The 23,199-nt window shown below is 37.2% G+C and overlaps 1 protein-coding gene across 1 annotated transcript in view; it reads left to right on the top strand.

Annotated features, from left to right (window-relative positions):
* DYX1C1 (dyslexia susceptibility 1 candidate 1) overlaps positions 1-16,748 on the top strand; it is a 76,065-nt gene extending 59,317 nt beyond the window's left edge. The window contains exons 5-8 of the mRNA XM_012658065.1: positions 814-959; positions 2,316-2,425; positions 12,220-12,373; positions 16,270-16,748. Of these exons, the coding sequence (XP_012513519.1) occupies positions 814-959; positions 2,316-2,425; positions 12,220-12,373; positions 16,270-16,353 (494 nt within the window). The 3' untranslated portion in view covers positions 16,354-16,748. The remainder of the gene's footprint in view (positions 1-813; positions 960-2,315; positions 2,426-12,219; positions 12,374-16,269) is intronic.
* The last annotated feature ends 6,451 nt before the right edge of the window (positions 16,749-23,199 follow it).

The raw sequence follows: 23,199 nt of genomic DNA, 5'->3' as shown, positions 1-23,199 counted from the left end.
CCTCAAGCGATCCTTCCACCTTGGTCTCCCAAAGTGCTGGGATTACAGGTATGAGCCACTGTGCCCAGCCCTCCTTTTCTAGTTTTTTAAACTGGAAGTTTTGGGTTTTTTTTTCCTTATTTGTATGTATTCATTTTCTATCAAGGATATTACTGTCTGTCCTATTTGTTGCAAATCTTTTTTTTCACCAGTTTTTATATTTGCATTTAAATCTTTTTGCCATATTTTTCATACTTTTTGCGTTTTTTTAAAACTACCTTTCCTTCCCTTTCTTTATATATGTTATATTCAACACATAGATTAATTTCTCCTGTTATATTGGCTTAACAATCTTTACATCTAACTACCTTTATAAAAATGTATAGGTTTTCATTACTATCCTTTGCCTGTTTTCATTAGTCCTCTTCAATGGCTATAAAAACTTACACACTATACCACAAGGAAGCACAAGTAGATACTGGGATAGGAGCTTAAGGAAATAGAGATAGTATTGGCAGTGGTGGCTTTGCCTAGGTGCCCTCTTCTAGAGTTGATGTAGAGTTGGCTAGAGTACCCTTCCCTAGAGTTGATGTGAATTAGACCTGTGGTTTAATGAAGATAACCCCATAAAAGTAGCTGGGGCCATTGATTAAAGAACAGATAATTAGCTGCCATATTATCAGTGATAAATTTTATATTGCTTCTTGTAGAAAATACCTTTGGTTTATTTATTTAGGATTTTAGAAATAGCTTTGAATTGTAAGTACTTTAAAAGTCAGTTTGATTATTAACTATAAAATGAAAATAAATGACTTACTACCATTATTTTTGAAGGGAGAAATTTAGAAAATATATTTTCTGAGAAGTTAAAGGAAGATAGTATTCCTGCTCCTCGCTCTGTTGGCAGTATTAAAATCAACTTTACCCCTCGAGTATTCCCAACTGCTCTCCGTGAATCACAAGTAGCAGAAGAGGAAGAGGTAGATATACTTGCTTTACAATCACCATAAATGAAGATGCTTTATTTTTTATTTCATCTATTAAAACTAGTACTGGTTCTGAATTTCTTAAGTATTCATTACACTTAAGATATTACTTGAATATATTTTAGCATTTTCTTAAGAGAAAATATATTTTGCAGATTTTTTTGGCTCCTAAATACTGACAGGAGAACACTGATTTTAATATATGTACAGTATTGGTGCTTATTCCAAGAGATAAACTGTTGTACTTGCCATTTATTTTATCAAATACATAATTTTCTATAATAGATTATAAACTTGGAATCAGTATGCATTTTAGAAAGAAGAGACTTGGAAACTATTAATATATTATAATTATTACTAATAACAGGTATTTCTAATGTGACATTTTAGATTTAATATCTTTCATTCATGTTTAAAGTCTTGAGCCTTGGAGTTCAAATATTGTACCTTCAGTTATATAAGAACTAAGAATTGCATTTTTTAAATGCAAAGTGTGAATGATGCCTCTTTCAATTGAAAAGTTGTAGAAATAACTGAAGATCCTTAAGATATAATGACAATTTATAAATATCAACTTTTTTCTTATTAAATAGTATATGATTTCTATTTTTATTTGTTAAATTATTTCTGTAATTATACAATTATAATTACTCGAATATCATACGCATATTTTTCAAATTAGAAAAATAAAAAATATTATAAGTAAGAAAAGTAAAATAATAATCACATGATCTTCCAGAAGAGATGAAATTTGGACTAGAAACTTTTATTTCTTTGATCTCAACCGGATAGTGAGGTTTTAAAAAAAGTTTAAAAATATATAAATATTGGAAGTTTAAAATCACCAACATCAAATACTGTATTAATCTGCTAGGGCTGCTATAAAGAAAATACCATAGACTGAGTGGCTTAAGCAAAAAACATTCATTTGTCACAATTCTGGAAGCTGGAAAGTCCAAGATCAGTGTGCCAACATGGTTGGATTTTTGGTTGTGGCCCTCATCCTAACTTTCAGAGGACTTCCTTCTCACTGTGTCTTCTTGGGTGAGGAAGCCCTAATCTCTTCCTCTTTTTATTAAGGGTATTATTAATCCTATCACGGGGGTCCCACCCTCATGACCTCATCTAAACCTAATTACCACTCAAAGGTACTTCTCCCTCTCCCACTTGCAAATACTGTGATATTCATGGTTAGGCCTTCCTTCATCATATGAATTAGCAGGGCTGGGGACACATTCAGTCCATCCCAAATAATATTTCCATCCACTGGAGGAAGGTGGAGACTGTTAGAGCAACTGTAAGTAAAAATAAAACATTTGTATTCATTATAAGACTTCATTCTCATTTCAGTGGCTACACAAACAAGCTGAGGCACGAAGAGCAATGAATACTGATATTCCTGAACTTTGTGATTTAAAGGAAGAAGAAAAGAACCCAGAATGGTTAAAGGACAAAGGAAAGTAAGTGGTTTGAATTCTGGTCATGAGATTTATAATGTATGTAGACGTTAGTTGTTATCACATTCTCTGGATGTTTTGACCCATGTTTGTGAGTGTGTGAGTGTGTGTGTGTGTGTGTGTGTGTGTGTGTGTTGTTGGGGAAAGATAATTCAAATAAGCAAGTAAAGTAGGCAGGGGTGTCAGGCAGGTGGGAGGGAAAGGAGGGGGTGGGTAAATTCACACCTAACTGGTGCTGTACATGCTGTCTGGGGGATGGGCACACTTGTAGCTCTGACTCAGGCGGTGCAAAGGCAATTTATGTAACCAAAAGCCTTTGTACCCCTGTAGTATTCTGAAATAAATAAATAAGAGTCAGATAATACAACATTTAAATAAGGCTCTTATTATTTTTATTTAAATGTTATAAAAATTTGAAAAATCAACGTTTTGGAATGCTTATTAAAACCCCCTTTTAAAATCACTTTAACATTTTTAATTTTTCATTTTTTGGGTTTTTGGTTTTTTTCATAGAGACAGGGTCTTGCTCTTGTTCAGGCTGATCTAGAGCTCCTGACCTCAAGGGATCCTCCTTCCTCAGCCTCCCAGAATGCTAGGATTATAGGCATGAGCCAGCCCAGCCCTAAAATCACTTTAACATTTAACCTAAGTCCTTCGGGATGTCTCCCTTTAAAAAAAGGCTTTTTAGGCCAGGCTTGGTGGCTCACACCTATAATCCTAGCACTGTGGGAGGCCAAGGTGGGAGGATAGATTGAGGTCAGGAGAAGAGCTTAAGCAAGAGTAAGACCCCATTTTTACAAGAGAATAGAAAAAAAAATTAGCCAGGTGTAGTGCCGTGTGCCTGTAGTCCCAGCTACTTGGGAGGCTGCCGCAGGGGGGAATCATTTGAGCCCTGGAGTTTGAGGTTGCTGTGAGCTGTGCTGAACTACTGCATACTTAGCCAGGGCGACAGAGTAAGACTGGAGCTTTTTTGATTATTCATATCTATTTTTAAAAGATTACCATATTGTCGTATAAATTATCTTATATCCAGGCAATCATTTTATTTATTTATCTATGTGTGTGAATATTTTAATACAATTATTAAAAACAGCAAATACTGGTATAATTCTGAGTGACAATTTGAGTTAATATTTTGAGGCAGCTAGATATTTTTTATTATAGTTCATCATATATACTTCTGTGTTATTTTCCTATTGCTTCTGTAACAAACTATCATTAATTTAGTGGCTTAAAAACAACACACATTTATTATCTTATTGTTCTGGAAGTCTATAGTCCAAAATGAGTTTCACTGGGCTAAAATTAGGTGTCAGTTGCATTCCTTCTGAAGGCTCTAGGGGAAAATCTGTTTCCTTGCATTTCCAGCTTCTAAACTGCTTGTATTCCTTGGCTTGTGTCCTCCAACCACCTATTGATTACATCACTCTGACCTCTGTTTCCAGAGTTACTTCTCCTTTTCTGACTCTCCTGCCTCCCTCTTTCTTTTATAAAGATCTTTGTGTTTACATTATTCTCGTTTATATAATCCAGAATAATCTCTCTATCTCAAAATCTTTAGCTTAGTTACATCTGCAGAGCCCTTTTTGCCATGTTAGGTAACATATTCATAGATTCTGGGATTAGGTTGTGGACATCTTTGTGGGGGCATTAGCTGTCTGCCACAATGCCTGTATTTTTCTTTTCTTATTTTCTTTTTTTGCTCTTTCTTGGTCTTTTGTCCTGTCTGTTGTAATACCAGGGATTGATTTGTGGTATTTAGCTGTAGTTGGCAATTTTTCTGAAGGTCAGAAGCCTGGGGCTGACAGGTTGTTTCTTTTTACTCCCAACAGTACATATATGCTTTCCTCCTCTTTCGCTCCTTTCTTCCTTGCTCTTCATTTATTCAACCATTAAATAAACATCTATTGATTGCTAGCTATTTGCCAGACAGTCAGATAGGCACTGAGCTACAGAGATCAGAAGGAGTGAGACTTACAACCTTACACAAATACAACACCCTTTGGGAAGTACAATAACATGGATAAGAACAAGTTAATATAGAGTATGAAAGAGGGGCACCTAACCTTTGAAGGGGGGGAGGTAAGCCCAGGAAAAACTTTAAAGTAGCACTTGAACTCCTCTTAATGGTAAGTAGGAGTTTTGAGAGGAATAGAGAGAAAGGCATTCATTTAAGGCAGAGGTGACAGTATGAGCAAAAGCTTAAAGATAAGAAATATTATAATATAGGTCAGAGCATATGGGTAGTTTATTCTTTGCTACACATAAAATTGAAAGTTAGGAGTGATAACAAACGAACCTAGAAAAATAGAGACCTCCAGTGATTGGTCAAAATTCTTAGATTTTATCCCATAAGGTGGGGAAAAAAATTTGTTGCAGAAAACCAGGCAAACACTTTGAACTATGGCATTATTATAGAGAAGGGGTAATTTGAGAAATATTTGAAAGGTAAAATAGGCATAACTTTTTGATTGATTGTTGGAGAGTAAGAGAGAAGGAGAAGTTATGGGTGACTTTCAGGTTTTTAGTTTGAATGACTGTGTGATATCACCAAATGAATTAGAGAGTACTAGAAGAGGGGCTAGTTAGGAGGGAATGCAAGTAAGTTTAATTTTGAATATGTTGAGTTTGAGATGTCTCTGAGAGTTTCAGTCTGGGTGACAATATGCAGCAAGTTTGAAACTTGGGAGAGGTCAGCACTGTAGATACGTATTTGGAGTTTATCATCATTTATATAACAGTTGAATTTATAAAAGTGGGTGAGATACCCTAAAAGAATGTGTAGACTCAGGAGAGTAGTGAACTGAGGATAAAACCCTGTGAGCTATCAACATTTAAAGGACTGACAAAAGAAAAGAGCATTAAAAATGCTCCCAGAGGCCAATGAGTAGAAACTTTAAGGGAAGAGTCTTTGTTTTGTTTTATTCTACCATAAGAATAGAAAAGATTTGAATAGGTTTGGAGACAGCAGAAAGAAGAGGCGATCGATACATGTCTAAGAAGAGTAGAGAAAATTGGGTCAAGGCTAAGTGTGGATGTATTGTTTTGATTTTTTGTTTTTGTTCTTTTTATTTTATTTTATTTTTTAGAGACAGGGTCTCACTAGGCTGTCTAGGCTGGTCTCGAACTCCTGGCCTCAAGCAATCCTCCTGCCTCGGCTTCCCAAAGTGCTGGGATTGCAGGCCTGAGCCACTGCACCTGGCCTGTTTTTCCTCTTTTTAAAAGTTGCATTAATTTTACAATACAGAAAATATTCCTTTTGGAAAAAACTCGCACAGTGCATATTAAATGAAAGCCCCTCCCCTGGTTTTGGGTCTCCTGCCTGTATATTAAATGAAAGTCCCTCTTGGTTTTGAGTGTTCTGCCTACCCTGCCCCTAGCTATAACCAAATCACTTTTTAAAAATTGCATTTGCTTATCTTTAAGCTACCGCTGTCATAATCACAGTTAACATATGAATAGCTTGTCATAGTTGACAAGAGCTTTCACATATACTAGCTCATTGAATCCTCACAACTGTAGTTGGGTAGGACCCACTGCATTTGCACTCATTTGACAAATGCCTATTGAGAAATTACCAACTTTGCACAAAATAGCTCACTTAATTTCCATAATAACCCGACTAGTTGGATATTATTGTCTTTATCCCCATTTTTATAAACATGGAAATAGGACTAGGGAGGTTAGGAAACTCGGCTAAGATGGTAGTTAATAATTAGAACCAGGATTCAATCTTAAGTCAATATGACTTTGAAGCTTGTGTTCTAACCAGTGGTACAACCTTTCACAGATAAATAAAGTATACTTCCTGCCCTTTTGTTCCATTTGGTTAGCCCTAGTGAAGGCCGCCCAAGTGATTTGGCCATGAATTGCTCCTCCTTGCAGCCTGAGAGTGCCTAAGTGTGTATAGCTGAGTGTGCCAACCTGTTGGATTGCTTACTTTCCTCTAGAAAATGTTGACATATTAACTTGGGATAGGCAGAGATACTTCACTTTCTGAGATTGGAGAAAAGAAAGTAAAGAAAAGTATGGGTCTAGGTAAGTAAGTTTCTAACAACAAGGGACATTGATTAGTGGGTACTGCTGAGGGCCCTGCTAGGTTCGAGAGCAAGAATTAATAGAGATGCCAGTGAGTGCAGCTATGGGATGGACTGTCTCCTACAGTGGCAAACCGGTCAGTCATCATAAAAATGATAGTAGCGTTTGTCCTTGTCTCCTTTTTTCTCAGTGTATGCTTAGTACCATAAGCACTTAATAGGTGTTGAATGAATGAGTACTTTTGCATAATTCTTTCAGTCACTTTGCCTTATTTAGAGTATCATGGAGACTTAATGGTTATTAGATTTTCTGCTTAAATTTTGTGTTCAAAGGCTGCTCCCCTTTAGACAGAGGTTTAATTTTTTTCCCTTTTATTTTGAACTTTAACTATTTCTGAGTTGAGAACTATTCTGAAAGCCATAAGCAAAATTTTGGATGCTTGTAGTGGTATTGAATTTTAAGGTGTATGATGTTTATTTAGACTTATGTTTTAATACATATGTAAACATTTAAACATTTTTAAATGCTTTATATTTTCTGCTATTATGACTTGTATAATAGTTCTTTTAATACTGATCATTGTAAGCTCTTTTTCCCTTAGAACCTGGGAGAGTTTTTCCAACAAAACTGTTATATTATATGACTGTAAATCTATATTGAAGGTGAAAAATGGAAATGTTCTTAAATAATAATATAAGTTTTATACAGACATATAGACCAATAGAATAGGTAGCCCAGAAACAAACCCTCACATATATGGTCAAATGATTTTCCACAAGGGTGCCAAAACTATCAACAGGGAAAGGACAGGCCTTTCAACAAATGGTGTTGTGAAAACCAGACATTCACATGAAAAAAGAATGAAGTTGGGGATGAGTGTGGTGGCTTACACCTGTAATCCTAGCATTTTGGGAGGCTGAGGCAGGAGGATCACTTGAAGCCGGCCTGAATTCGAGACTAGCCTCGGCACCATAGCCAGATCCCATCTCTACAAAAAATTTGAAAAGAATTAGCTGGGCATGGTGGTGTGCACCTGTAGTCCCAGCTACTAGAGACACTGAGGCAGGAGGATTGCTTGAGCTCAGGAGTTTGAGGTTGCAGTGAGCTATGGTGACACCACTCTAGCCTAGGCAATAAAGCGAGAACCTGTCTCAAAAAAAAAAAAAAGAATGAAGTTGGACCCTTATCTAACACCATATTCAAAAATAAAATGGCTCAAATACTAAGTGTAAGAGCTAAACTATAAAACTCTTAGAAGAAGACACCAGGTGCTTCATGACATTAGATTTGGCAGTATTTCTTGGATATGACACCAAACGACAGGCAACAGAAGAAAAAATAGGTAAGTGGGATCAAATCAAAATTAAAATCTTTTGTACACGGAGGACACTATCAACAGAGTGAAAAGGCAACCTACATAATGGAGAAAATATTTGCAAATTCTGAATGTATATAAAGAACTCCTACAACTCAACAACAACAAAACCCAAACAAACTAATTTAATAATGGACAAAGAACTTCAATAGATGTTTCTCAAAAGAAGATAAACAAATGGCCAGTAAACAGGAAAAGATACTCGGTATCACTAATCATTCAGGAATACAAATCAAAACCACAATAAGATACCACTTCATACCCATTAGGATAGCTATTATCAAAAAACAAAATATTTCAAGATGGATTTTGGGGAAAAATAAAATACAAAAATAAAAAAACCCCCAAAATAACAAGTGTTGGTGAGGATGTGGGGAAATTGGAATCCTTGTGCACTGTTGGTAGGGATGTAAAATGGTACAGCTGTTATGGAAAACAGTATGGTGGTTCCTTAAAAAATGATTAATAAAAATAGAATTATAATGTGATCCAGGAATTCCACTTCTGGTTATATATACAAAATAATTGAAAGCAGGGACACAAACAAATATTTGTACACCCATGTTCATAGCAGCAACATTCGTGATACCCAAAAGGTACGAGCAACCCAAGTGTCTACTGAGGGATAAATGGGTAAACAAAACGTATTATGTCCATACTATTATTCAGCCTTAGGAAGGAAATCCTGTCACATACCACAACATGGATGTACCTTGAAGACATTATGCTAAGTGAAATAAGCCAGTCACAAAATGACAAATAGATGATTTATTTCACTTATATGAGTCACCTAGCATAGTCAAATTCATAGAGACAGAAAGTTGAATGGTGGTTGCCAGGGACTAAAAGGGATGGGGAATGAAGAGTTATTACAGAGTTTCAGTTTGAAAAGATTAAAAAGTTCTAAAGATGGATGGTGGTGATTGTTGCACAACAATGTGAATGTACTTAATGCCACTTGTATACTTAAAAATTGTTAAAATAGTACATTTTGTTACAGATATTTTACCACAATTAAAAAACTAAAGTTTGTGGCTGGGCGCAGTGACTCACACCTGTAATCCTAGCACTCTGAGAGGCCGAGGCGGGAGGACTGCTTGAGCTCAGGAGTTTGAGACCAGCCTGAGCAAGAGCAAAACCCCCTCTCTACAAGAAATAGAAAAAAAATTAGCCGGGCGTGGTGACACGGTCCTATAGTCACAGTTACTCGGAAGGCTGAGGCAGGAGGATCACTTGAGCCCAAGAGTATTGAGGTTTCAGTGAGCTATGATGACACCACTACACTCTAGCCTGGGTAACAGAGCAAGACTACATATGTACGTATGTGTACGTATAAATAAATAGTAAAGTTTGTTATAGACATTATAGGTAACTTAGCCAATATTTATTCTCTCCCATTTCTATTTTTCTTTTTCTTTTTTAGAGACAGAGTCTCTCTCTGTTACCCAGGCCGAAGTGTAGTGGCCCCATCATAGCTCACTGCAACCTCAAACTCCTGGGCTCAAGTGATCCTCCAGCCTCAGTCTCCCAGGTAGTTAGGACTTTAGGCACGCACCACCATGCCTGGCTTATTTTTGTATTTTTGGTAGAAATGGGATCTCACTATGTTGCTTAGGCTGCTCTTAAACTCCTAGCCTGAAGTGATCCTCCCACTCGGGCCTTCCAAAGTGCTGGGATTACCAACATGAGCCATGGCACCCAGCCTAGTCTTTCCCTTCATCCTTATTGGCTGAGCCCATATTTTGTTCAGGTGTGCAGAACTTGTCCATGTGACTCAGCATGGACAAATGAGTCACCTTGGGATAGGTGACCCTATCCAAAGTCCAGGGATAAATTCTGATTGACTTCAACAGATCAAGATTGTTTTAATTACATGGCCGGTTTCTTTTTTTTTTTTTTGAGACAGAGTCTCACTGTGTTGCCTGGGGTAGAGTGCCGTGGCATCAGCCTAGCTCACAGCAACCTCAAACTCCTGGGCTCAAGCGATCCTCCTGCCTCAGCCTCCCGAGTAGCTGGGACTACAGGCATGCGCCACCATGCCTGGCTAATTTTTTCTGTATATATATATTTTTAGTTGTCCAGATCATTTCTTTCTATTTTTTTTTTTTAGTAGAGACGGGGTCTTGCTCTTGCTCAGGCTGGTCTCGAACTCCTGACCTTGAGGGATCCACCCGCCTCGGCCTCCCAGAGTGCTAGGATTACAGGCGTGAGCCACCGCGCTGCTCTGGTTTCTTTTTTAAAGATATACGTGCAAAACGTTGTTGTTTCTAAAAGCAAAGTATTGAAAAACAAAACCCCTAACTGTACCTCTGTAGAAGGAAATTGATTTCAGAAATCCTGGCACATATGAGAGAATACTCTAATGTTAATCTGTATGTTATATATATTCTGTAAGAATGTATCTGTGTTTGCTAACATCATCAGGTTTTTGAATTTTAAAAAACATTCCAAAGCAGTGATATATAGTACTGAGGAATAAAATTGGGGTGAGAAGAGGAGAGAGAGGGGGAGAAAGAGAAAGAGAAGGAGGGAGGAAGAGAGAGAAGAAAAAGCAGGAGGGAGAGAGAGTTTGAGAGAGAGAGACTGGTGGCTTTTGGTTTTTTTTCTTTAAAGGGTAGTATTTTTGGTTGAGACTTGAAAAAGGTAAACTGAGAGCTTTCTGGGAAAGGTTTTCTTGCTCTTAGGGAACATATACAAGAAGATAGTGTTGCATTTTCTTCTGATGGATATTGTGCCTGAATGTGTCACCTTGAATTAATATATCTGTGAGGAAAACCAGCCCTAGGATAAAGTTTATGCTGAGTAAAATAGAATGGAGAGATGGAAAGAACCCAAAGTCTTCATAACATCTTTGAACTGCTGAGTATATTGGACATGGAGCCTCTTCCTTCTGGACTTTTTAAAAGTGAAATAATTTATTTCTGTACTTGTTTAAACTGATTTGAATTGGAGTTCTGTTATTCGCAGTCAGAAACATCCTAGCTGATATGGGTAATTTCAGAAATATAAACTGTTCCCACAGAATTAGCGTTTCTAGTTTGTACAAGTTATTTTAAGCTAAAGTTAGATGTTACAGTGGTGTCATCTTAATCTTTTACTCATAATTTACTGGCTGCTTTTGTAGGTCCACTTTTGATATCATTGTGTTTAATATTCTAGAGCAGCAAAGTATGCAGTATAATCAGATGGAAATGGATACAAAAGTGTTACTTATATGGCACTTTTATATTTGGCAAAGTATTTTCTATTTTTATTTGTATATATATGTGTGTGTGTGTGTATATATATATATATTTTTTTTTTTTTTTTTAAGTAAGAGACGGAGTCTCGCTCTTGCTCAGGCCGGTCTCGAACTCCTGAGCTCAAACTATCCCCCCGCCTGCCTTGGCCTCCCAGAGTGCTAGGGATTACAGGCTGGCCTCTATTTTCCTGTTTATGTATTTTATTCAAAATTTTGTAAGTACAAATTACACATGAGAAACAAAAAAGAAACCTTATATTTTAAATAAAACCTTTAGGTTGGCCATAGTGGCACATGCTTGTAGTCCTATTTGGGAGGCTGAGGCAGGAGGATTGCTTGAGGCCAGGAGTTTGAAGCTGCAGTGAACTATGATAGTGCCACTGCACTCCAGCCTAGGCGACAGTGCAAGACCTTATCTCTAAAATAAATAAGTAAATAATAAATCCTTTAATCATATACACTTATTTGAAGAGAATTTTTGAACATTTGAACTAAAATGGTATATCCATTGCAAGTAACCAAAAACCCAATTCAAACTGGCTTTATATTAAAACGAATTTATTTTCTTATGTGACTAACGAGATAAAGGTGTTTTGCATTTCAGGTAAAGCTTGACCTAGCAGCTTAAGTGTATCATGAAAAACTCTGCTTCTTTCTGCCTTTTATTCCTTTCACATTTCCATAGTATCAGATTAATTTAATGCTGTCTCTTCCTGTGGTGTTACAAATGGTCAGGAACAATTTGGATTATTTGCTTTCTTCATTTATATCCAGCAGGGGGAGAAGTTTTCCTAACTTTTCATTCTCCAACTTTGAAACCAAAGTCACAAGCTTCATGCTAAATAGATCAACATAGATCACAAGCCCATTACCAAATCAATCACTGTAGCAAGGAGGATGGAAATATGCTTCCTGGCTTAAATACTGATGGCCACCCTTGGAGGTGGGGGTTAGGTCCATCTCATTCACGTTACAGGCTGGCGTATGTGAAAGAGAGTTGGAGTCAGTGCAGCCAATAATGTCTACTCTATAGGGAATACAAAAAGAGTTAAGTCATTTGCTCCGCCAAATATTGTTAGATATTATTTCTGTGTTTCTGTTTCAATGTTATAATTCTTTTCTTTTCTGTTTTTGTTTCATTAGCAAGTTGTTTGCAACAGAAAACTATTTGGCAGCTATTAATGCATACAACTTAGCCATAAGACTAAATAATAAGATTCCACTATTGTATTTGAATCGGGCCGCTTGCCACCTAAAACTAAAAAACTTACACAAGGCTATCGAAGATTCTTCTAAGGTATTTATATCTTTTTACATATGGTGCTTTAAAATTATCCTCCTTTTAGGCTCGCTCTTCCCAGTCCCGGAGCCAGGGTGGGGGCTCGAGGCGGCTAAAAAAAAAAAAGAAAAAAAATTATCCTCCTTTTTATTGGTTTAAATAATGTTCTTTTTCTGTTAAATAATTGAGATGCAAGAATTTTAAGAATCATCTTGCTTATTACATCTTTTTACTGATTTTTTTTAAATAGACAAGAAACTGGGGTGGTTTTTTTTGAGACTTCAAGTTAAATTAGAAATCAATTGTTACTCTGTTGTTTTGGTATATCAGTTGAAGTTCACAAGGAAATTAGTAAATGGCTGTCAGTTGTGCTCACCCTGTTTTTTTTTTTTTATAAAGTTTTGCCAAGTTAGTGTAAGGTGGAAGGGAGAATACTTTGTATTCCCTTGTTGTCTCTAACACTTGTACAGTAAAAGTTTATAATCATTTTCAGGATAAGTTAGTATGTTCTAATTTCCACTATTAATATTTCATGTGAATGTATTAAACTTTTATAGCTTTTTCTTTTTTCAATGTCAAGGTAACTTGTTTTGAGGGAATATCATGTACAAAATCTCTTATGTGCTTCCTTGAGATTGAGGATATGGAAGACACAACCAAATCCTTAAACTTTGATCTCATAATATTTTTATGATCCAGTTTTTCTTTTACTAGCACAATACAAACAAATATTTACTGAATGAGTGAATAAACTGAATCACCCCATCTGAATACAAAAGCCCACAAATGCTATTTAATCATTCTTGCTAGTAAAGGTAAAGCTGTAGAGATTTCGAGTGATAAGCCAGATCATAAGTTTGGGAAGATATGAATCCCATATAGGAAGAATCAAAAACTTTCTTAAATTGTTCAACATAAATATATGTATTTGATAAATTCCTGTACCAGCTGAGGCTAAACTTTAGGTATGTGAGGGCTTGAGGCTTGTTTTAGAATTAGAATTTTTGCCATGTTTTTGCTCAAATTTGAATTAGGAAGTTATGTCTTTCTCTTATTAATTTTACGTATATATATATTTTTAAGGCACTGGAATTATTGACACCACCTGTTGCAGACAATGCTAATGCAAGAATGAAGGCACATGTACGACGTGGAACAGCATTCTGTGAACTAGAATTGTATGTAGAAGGTAAGAAATTGATAGAAATATTTTAAGTTCCAAGTTATACTCTGAAAATAATGTTATTGGGATTATTTAAAATCATGACTTCTTAGGACTCCATGTTTTATATTTTTAGCATTTAATTTATTGTTTGCAGCTGGGCACCATGGCTCATGCCTGTAATCCCAGCACTTTGGAAGGCTGAGCTAGGAGAATTGCTTGAGGCTAGGAATTTGAGACCATTCTGGGCAACAGAGCAAATCCCTGTCTCTACAAAAATAAGGAAAATTAGCTGGGCATGGTGGTGCATGCCTGTAGTCCCAGCTACCTGGAAGGGTGAGACAGGAGGATTGCTTGAGCCCAGGAGTTTGAGCTACGATGACACCACTGCACTCCAGCCTGGGCAACAGAGTGAGACCCCATCTCATAAAAAAAAAGAAATCTGTTCTTTGCAATATCTGCAATGTATCTGACAAAATAAAAAGTGATTTCAAACTTATATTTTAAGAATTAATTAGAAGGAAATTGGCCAGGTATGGTAGCTCACACCTGTATTCCCAGCTACTCAGAAGGCTGAGGCAGGAGGATGGCTTGAGCCCAAGAGTTTGAGGTTGCAGTGAGCTATGAAGATGCCACTGCACTCTAGCCTGGGCAACAGAGCAAGACCGTGTCTCAAAAAAAAAAAAAAAAATTTCATTGTAGAAGAGAATTAAAACAAGATGTGAACAAGTTTTGGTTTAGGACAATGCTGTATTATCAGACAACTTTTCTACAGAAAGATATGTGATAAAGGATGTAAATAATTCACTTTAGATATACTGGAAATTTGTAAATGAACTACCTTGATCAATACCGTGTGTGTGTGTGTATACATGTATGTAAGCTCAGAAATAGCTGTTCTATTGTGTATGAACATTGCTTATATTTATGAGACTGTACTAAGGTCTATAATTCAGTCCCACATATATAGAAGCCATAGCATTTATTTTATTTCATTTTTAATATATTCTAGGGACCACTTACAATTGCTCATGTTTGCCCCCAAGGCAAATTTTTTTAGTAGCCAAAGTTTACCTTCAAAGTCCCTCTTTCCATACCTCCCTACCCAGATGCCCGTTCAAGTTTCCCTTCACTTGAAACCCAGAGGCCCTTATCTTGATGATGCCTTGGAATGGGCTCCAGCTTGTAAATTTCGATTAATCTCTGATTTTGTTTTTAAACTTGGTTTGGCCATTTTTAGGAGGTTTTTGTAACCAAAGCATCCAATTAGGTTTATATGCCCCATCCTTTTTAAAATGTCTTAATCCAGCTTCATGAGGATAAAGATGATCAAGACAGAAATGAAACATTGTAAAGCATTCTTTAGAAATTATGGCATCATAGACTTTTTTGAGCTACAAGGACCCCTCATTTTAAAGATGGGAAAATGGAGGCTTGGAGAAGTTAAATGATTTGCCCAATGTGACATAGCAAAACAATAGCATTTTAGGGACTAGAACTCAGGTTTCCTTACTCTCAAAGAAATATTCTTTCCATTGCTTTTTTGGGCAAAGATCAAGATTCACTTCCATATATATTTTTTTTTTTTATTCAACATTTGATTTTTTTTTTTTTTTTTGAGACAGAGTCTCGCTTTGTTGCCCGGGCTAGAGTCAGTGCCGTGGTGTCAGCCCAGCTCACGGCAACCTCAAACTCCTGGGCTCAAGCGATCCTTTTGCCTCAGCCTCCCAAGTAGCTGAGACTACAGGCATGCGCCACCATGCCCGGCTAGATATATATTTTTTTTTTTTAGCTGTCCAATTAATTTCTTTCTATTTTTAGTAGAGATGGGGTCTCGCTCTTGCTCAGGCTGGTCTCGAACTCCTGAGCTCAAACAATCCACCCGCCTCGGCCTCCCAGAGTGCTAGGATTACAGGTGTGAGCCACCGCGCCCGGCCCACTTCCATATCTTTAACAAGCAATTGACAATGCTTTCGTTTTTTACCAGTTTTTCTCAAAGGAATTCTATAGATACAACTATAGAAAAAAGTACATACTACATTCTAGTTTATGAATTATATGAAGTGTGGATTGAGTCTACAAAAATTATTTTTACTTTTTTTTTTTTTTTTGAGATGGAGTCTCACTACATTGTCCTGAGTAGAGTGCCGTGGCATCAGCCTAGCTCAGAGCAACCTCAAACTCCCGGGCTCAAGATCCTCCTGCCTCAGCCTCTCGAGTAGCTGAGACTACAGGCGTGTACCACGACGCCCGGCTAATTTTTTTGTATTTTTAGTAGAGACAAGGTCTTGCTCTTGCTCAGGCTGGTCTCGAACTCCTGAGCTCCAGCAGTCCTCCCGCCTCAGGATTACAGGCATGAGCCACTGTGCCCAGCCAAAAAGTATTTTTAAAATCTAGATTTCTAAATAAGATGCCATTTATTTTTCAGTGAAGCAGTGAAACTGTTGTTTGTATGTATGTTTTATGGAATCTGTTCCTGTTTTAATGAGTTTAAGCTTTTAGCTTATTTGTGCTTGAATTTAAAATAACTGATTCTTACCGAACCCTGAGAGAAATCATAATTATTCCTAAAATCACTGAAAAATTTTTGCAATCTTATAAAGATACTACTATGTGTGTAAAGATGGGAGTCTGATTTAAAACTTGGTATTTGTCCCAAACTGTTACTAGTTATTTTTATTTTTAAAACATATTGTCTAGATAAGAAATTCTTATAAAATACTTATTGATCATCATTGCTATTTAAATATAGGCCTACAGGATTATGAAGCTGCACTTAAGATTGATCCATCCAACAAAGTTATACAAAATGATGCTGAGGAGATTCGGAATGTAATTCAAGGAACAGAACTAAAACCTTAGAGACTACTAGAAGCAACTAGGTATTGTATTAGGTATTGTTTTAAGTTTTTCAAAAATAACTGGAGGCATCAGGAATCTTTGTCTATGTTATAGTCAATTGTGCAGAATCAGTTTCTTTTTATTACTTGAGTTCTGCAGAGGGCAAAATACAGATCTATAGAAAATGAAATGTTTGACTCTATTTCTGAATGACTAAATCAAAATAAGAATACTCTATTTTAATTCTATACTTCTTAATGCATAATTTAATTATACATTTTTTTTTGTTACTGAATTATGCTTGCCCTTGTAACAAAATATTTGTTGGTCTAGTTACCAGGAAGCTTACTGATTAATTTTTAACAAGCTAGAATTTTAAAATAAAAGATTACGTTTGTTTGTATTAAATATACTATTTAATTGTCTCAATGGTTGACTTTGGTATAATAAATACTGATAGGTTTTCAGTTAGGTTCTAAATACACAGAACCTTATTTTTTCTTTAATACTTCACCATCTGTTGTTTGAGGTTAGACCAGTTCAGTCTAGTAAAACAACTGTTTGGAAAACCTTATCTTCAACTTTAGTTATAGGCTGTGTCTCCTAAAATTGATCATATTTCATAACACTATGTGGTGAAGATAAGTCTTTTAGTGAGATTGTTTTCTAGTACCATCAAGTAGACTGGGGAGGGGGTTGGGCAGCAAAGGGTAAGATGTTAATCTGGGATATTACGGTATTGGCATAGGATTGCACCACCATTTGTGTTGTGTCACTGTGATTGTGCAAGCATTAAGCACAACAGTACAGCTTCCCTTTTGCATGTAGTTACCACAATTCTCCAATTAAGTTTAGAGGATTTTTTTGAAAACAATACTGGGATGGAGTTTTTACAGTATTTGATCATCTGATGCTGTCATTTGAGTGGATCAAAAAATAACTCTCTTCTTTTTTTTTTTTTTTTAACGTAATACCTTTTTTCCCTTGGCTTAAAATGACAGAAATTTATTCTCTCACAATTCTAAAGGCCAGAAGTCTGCAGTTGACGTGTTGGCAGTGTCACATTCCCTTGGAAGGATGTAGGGAAGAATCCTTCCTTACCTCTTCCAACTTCTGGTAGCTCCAGGTTTCTTTGATTGTGGCAACATAACTGCAGTCTTTGCTTTGATCTTCACATGATCTTTTCCCCTATGTCTCTGTATGTCCTTTGCAGTCTCTTGTAAGGACACCATTCATTAGATTTTGGACTGTGAACTAAATGTAAAATCCTAAGCCCACTGCTAACTGAATGGACCCTTCTGGGCCAAGGGGACCCCAGAAAAACTTTAAAACTGAGTTCCCAGGCATGACCAGATGGGAGGTATAAAGCATAATTACACAGGCACATGTTTTCTTTTAATAAATATTCATGACTGCTCCTATAGCATGTTAAATATGTATATCTAGACACTGTGCTCAGTATAAAATCGTGTTCCTTTTGTCTCTCCCTTGAAACATGTGTACTTGGCTTGTAGCCTAACAGCTTTTCAGAATGGCCGCTGTGAACTGAAAACCCTTAATGAGAAATAAAGCCAGAGTATAAGCCTCGTGGGGTTTTTTGTTTGTTTGTTTGTATCAAAGGAAAAGAAGCCAAACTCTGTAAAATAATTTAAAGAGGTTTATTCTGAGCCAAATTTGAGGACCATGGCCCGGAGCCATGCCCAAGAAGTCTTGAGTAAGTGGACTCGCTGTGGTTGGGTTACAGTTTGGTTTTATACATTTCAGGGAGACAGGCATTACAGGTAAAGTTATAAATCAATACATGGGGCAGGGCATGGTGGCTCACACCTGTAATCCTAGCACTCTGGGAGGAGGCTGAGGCTGGAGGATCACTTGAGCTCAGGAGTTCAAGACCAGCCTTACTGAGCAAGAGCAAGACCTCCTCTCTATTAAAAACAGAAAAAAAAAAAAAATTAGCTGGGCATGGTGGTGCACGCCTATAGTTCCAGCTACTCAGGAGGCTGAGGCAGGAGGATCAGTTGAGCCCAGGAGTTTGAGGTTGCTGTGAGCTAGGCTGACGCCAGGGCAACAGAGTGAGACTGTGTCTCAAGAATAAATACATACATAAATACATGGAATGCATACATTGGTTTGGCCCGAAAAGGTGGGACATCTCATAGGAGGCTTTACAGGTTATAGGTGGGTTTAAAGACTCTGACTTGTAATTGGTTAAAGAAATGAAGCTTTATCTAAAGACTTGGCATGTTTTAAGTTAAGATAAGGAAGTCTTTTAATCAGAGACTAGCTACCGACATATACACAGACTCTGATTTGTTATGTAAATTGAGGACCTACAGGTTTGTCCTGCATAGCCTTAGACCAGTTAATGAGTTACAAAAGATATCTACAAAAGGGAGGGAGGGGGTGTGATGAGGCATGTCTGACCTCCCTTCTTATGGCCAGCAACTCAGTTTTAGGGTATCCTCTTGGCCAAGAGGGAGTCCGTTCAGTCAGCTGGTGGGGGGATCCTTAAGATTTTATTTTAGTTCACATTTTTTTCTTTTTTTGTTTTTTTTTAGTTAACAGAACCCACTGTAATTCAAGAGGCTTCTACCTTGGTATCCTTACCATAATTACATCTGCAAAGACAGTAGAATGCAATACCTTTGTGAATGTGTCAGGATATTATAATTCAGCAACCTTGAAACTTTTATACAACAATTTTTGATAACTTCTCTAGCAGTCCTGTTATAACTTCTGATGAGGCAGAATTGCTTTTTCTTGTAATCACCTCAGGTTTTCTGATTTTTAATAAAAAGGGACTTCTTGTAGAAAAATACCAGTTTGACATTCAAAATATGTTAACTAACCAATGCTTTCCTCAGGCTCTTCCCTATATATCCTTCCTAATCAGGAAACAAAAGACTGGGCCCAATAGCTGCCCTAGAAGGTAAAGTCTTAAGTAGTTAATTAATATTTTTCTTACTATTTCCTAAATAAATTCTTGGTTTAAATGAAACACTCATTTATATTTAGGAAGTACTTGGCCTCTTTACAGCAATCTATGATGGTTTGCACAGGACTTTTGTCTAAGATTGAAGTGGTGATAGAGTTAAAATAATGACACAGACATTCCCATTTCCATTATGATAAAAACATGCTTCCCAAATAATAATGTCATTAGAACCTATGAATAAAAGATAAGAAAAATATATTGTGGTAGTCCTTTGATTTTTCTCATAAGGCCAATTTAATTATTAAATTGAAATTAATTTCCAGATACCAAGTAAATAATAAAGTAAATGTAGCCCTTACAGAAATGTAAACTGGAGAAAACTTTAATCTTCCACTATTGTGTTACTACCATTCATAAATATACAGTGTACACATCTATTAAAGAGCTTTTAAACAAATTTAATTATAAACAATGTCAATGCTGTATCACAACATTGCATGCCAAAAAAGGACCCTAGTTAGTCCATTTTTACAATGGATATTTTATATGACTAGGAAATAAATAATAATTGTTGACTAGGTTTTGTTTTGTTTTTAGAGATAGGTTCTCACTCTGTTGCCCAAGCTGAAGTGCAGTGGTGAGATCATAGCTAATAGTAACCTTAAACTCCTAGGCTCAAGCAATCCTCTCAGCCTCCCAAGTAGCTGGGATTGTAGGCATGTGCTACTGTAACAGAGGGAATAGCCTGGAAAAAATGGCAAAAATATTTTCTGTCTCTAAAGCTTGAATCTCTGCCTTAGGCCAGTGGTTGGGAGGAGCAGGGTAAATCTTTTGTTTATTTGTATAACAGGAGATGGCCCAGCTTGACCCGGTAAAGGGAGATTCTGGGTGGAGGTCAAGAGATTGTCTTCAGTGGAGATGGAATGATCAGAATTATCAACTGTAGTTGTACAGTAATTGCCTGAAGCCGAGAACCCATCCACTAAAAGCTCTATTTCTGTGAATGTGTAGGAAGTTTGGGATTTTGAGACAAGAAGGTCTACCATTTTTCCTCCTTTCCCAGCAAAGTAAACTCTCTTTCCTTCCTCCTCAAACCACTTGTCCTCGTTCATCATTGGCCTTGTGGACAAGTGCCAAGTTTTTGGTAACACTACCATGCATGCCCTGCTGGTATTTTTTAATTTTTTTAGAGAAAGGATCTCCTTTGTTGCTCAGGCTGGTCTTGAAATCCTGGTCTCAGGTTGATCCTCCCACCTCAGCCTCCCAAATAGTGGGGATTATAGGCTCAAGCCACCATGCCTGGCTTTGTTAGACTAGATTTAAAAAGGAGTGTTTCCCTATATGCCCCTTACTTCTTAACTGACAGTCATTTGAGAGGTCACTAGGGTCCACAGGTAATTAGTTTCGCAAAACAAGTCTTCATCTCATTAAAGTGCTTGAGCATTTTATCAGGACTGAGCTCCTGGCTGGACAGGGTGGCTCACGCCTGTAATCCTAGCACTCTGGGAGGCCAAGGTGAAAGGATCACTTGAGGTCAGGAGTTTGAGACCAGCCTGAACAAGAGCGAGACCCCATATCTATTATTAAAAAAAAAAAAGAAAGAAAGAAAAAGGACTAAGCTCCTGACTAGACCCCAACAGACTGTTAATGAAAAAAACCAAAACTCTGTAAAATAATTTAAGGTGGTTTATTCTGAGCTGAATACATGTGCCCGTTGGCCCAGGGATCCACAAATCCAAAAAGCCTTGAGTAAGTGGTCCAGAGGCAGTTGGATTACAGTTTGGTTTTATACATGTGAGGGAGATAGGAACTTCAGGTAAAGTCATACATGAGTACATGGAAGATATACATTGGTTTGGCCTGAAAAGGCAGGGCATTTTGAGGAAGAGGGAGCTTACAGGTTATAGGTGGGTTTAGAGATTCTTTGGTTTGTAATTGGTAAAGAAATAAAGCTTTGTCTAAAGGCTTGGAATAAGCAGAAAGGAATGTTTTAAGATAAGGACCTCTGTTAATTATAGAGCAAGCCACAATATACATACTGAAAGTGTTCTGTTAAGCAAATTGATGGCCTGCAGGTGTGATTTAACCTTTGCCTTTCCTGGTTTCTGGTCCTTTTAGTAATTTAGTATCTTATTGCCACAAAGAATCTGTTTTGTCATTCTTATGTTCTCTGTTTTAACATTAATGTTGGTCACCTGGTATTCTAAACTCCAAAAGGGTGGGGGTATAAGGTGTGTTTGACCTACCTTCCCTTCATGGCCTAGAACTCAAGTTTTAAGGTTTTTCTGGGGTCCCCTGGGACAAGAGGGGGTCCATTTAGGTGAACGGGGATTAAGATTTTAGTTTACAAGACCAACCCAAAATGGAATCACTCATGATCAAGTTCCATTTCTCCAAACCAAAACTAATTAGGTTTGTGTGACTAAAACTTAGGGCATCAGTGTTACTCTCAGTCACTGTCATCCTGGGTTTTCAGGTCCAACATGTCATTCATAGGTTATGGTGTAGCAGAGGTAAAGGTTGGAAAAAGGGCAACAAAATGTTTTATGAGTTGTCTCTCTGAAACCCCCATCCTTTTGAGGAATTAAAACCTGTATTTCTTCCCTGAGGCCAGTAATCAAAGGGGCAGAAAAATGTTCTTTGCTGTTTGTTTTCTAGAGTCTTAAACCACAGGAGATGGTTCAGTAGAATTGTCCAAGGTCACAGATCATGCTCACAGGAAATAAGCTCCACCAAAATCACCAATTATAGTTAAACAACAATAGCCTGAAGCCATGACCGTATGACACTGGTTAGACCTGAGCCCAACTGCTGAAAACCCCCCTATGCCCCATTTTTCTGCTGAAAGGCAGGATGGAGGTCTTTGAGATGCTAGTCTGCTGGCCTTCTCATTTGCTGGCAAATTAACAAACTTCTCTTTCCTTTTCCTCAAACCACATGTACTTGTTCTTCATTCTCACTGATTTGGCCTTGGGGACAAGTACCAAGCTTTTGGTAACAAAAGTGTTCTTGTTATCATGCATTTCTGAGTTTTTGTCATTCCATCTGGAGAGAAACCATTTGGCATTCAGTGGATGGCTACATGTAGACATTAAGACCTTCTGAGATGTAATCCAAGCACTCTCGGAGGCTGAGGCGGGAGGATTGCTTGAGGTCAGGAGTTTGAGACCAGCCTGAGCAAGAGTGAGACCCCCGTCTCTACTAAAAAACAAAATACGAAAATTAGTCAGGCATTGTGGTGTATGCCTGTAGTCCCAGCTACTTGGGAGGCTGAGGCAGGAGGATCACTTGAGCCAAAGAGTTTGAGGTTGCTGTGAGCTAGACCGATGCTACAGCACTCTAGCCCAGGTGACAGAGGAAGACTCTGTCTAAAAAAAAAAAAAAAAAAATACCTTCTGAGAGAATACAGGGCACACTACTATGATGACTATGAGGAGGATAATACTAAGAGCTTAGAGTATTCTCCTTAGCCAGGGCTTCAGTGAACCAAACCAGCTGAAATAAAAGAAAAACAGAGGTGAGTGGCTAAAACAAACTATAAACTTGGTTAAACTTGGTCTCAGTGTCTGAGTCCAGAGGGAAGTTAGTTGAGAAGATTTCTTTCTAAATTTGAGCTCAAAGAATAATTTTCTGGTTTTCAGTTTGAATGTCTCTGGTTATTAGCATTGGGCATTTTGGAGATGGGAAAATCAAAATCATCAAATGTAGTTAAAGGACAATAGCCTAGAACTAAAAAACATCCCTTTAAAAGCTGTGTATTTCTGCTTATAGATATAACAATGGTTCTTTAAGATGAGAGTCTACCATCCCCCTCATTTGCTGGCAAATTAACAAACTTCTCTTTCCTTTTCCTCAAACCACATGTACTTGTTCTTCATTCTCACTGATTTGGCCTTGGGGACAAGT

Source organism: Propithecus coquereli, unplaced genomic scaffold, assembly GCF_000956105.1.
Source record: "Propithecus coquereli isolate 6110/MARCELLA unplaced genomic scaffold, Pcoq_1.0 Scaffold57, whole genome shotgun sequence".
In the NCBI taxonomy this organism is placed as follows: Eukaryota; Metazoa; Chordata; class Mammalia; order Primates; family Indriidae; genus Propithecus; species Propithecus coquereli.
This window is presented reverse-complemented; position numbering and strand designations above follow the sequence as displayed.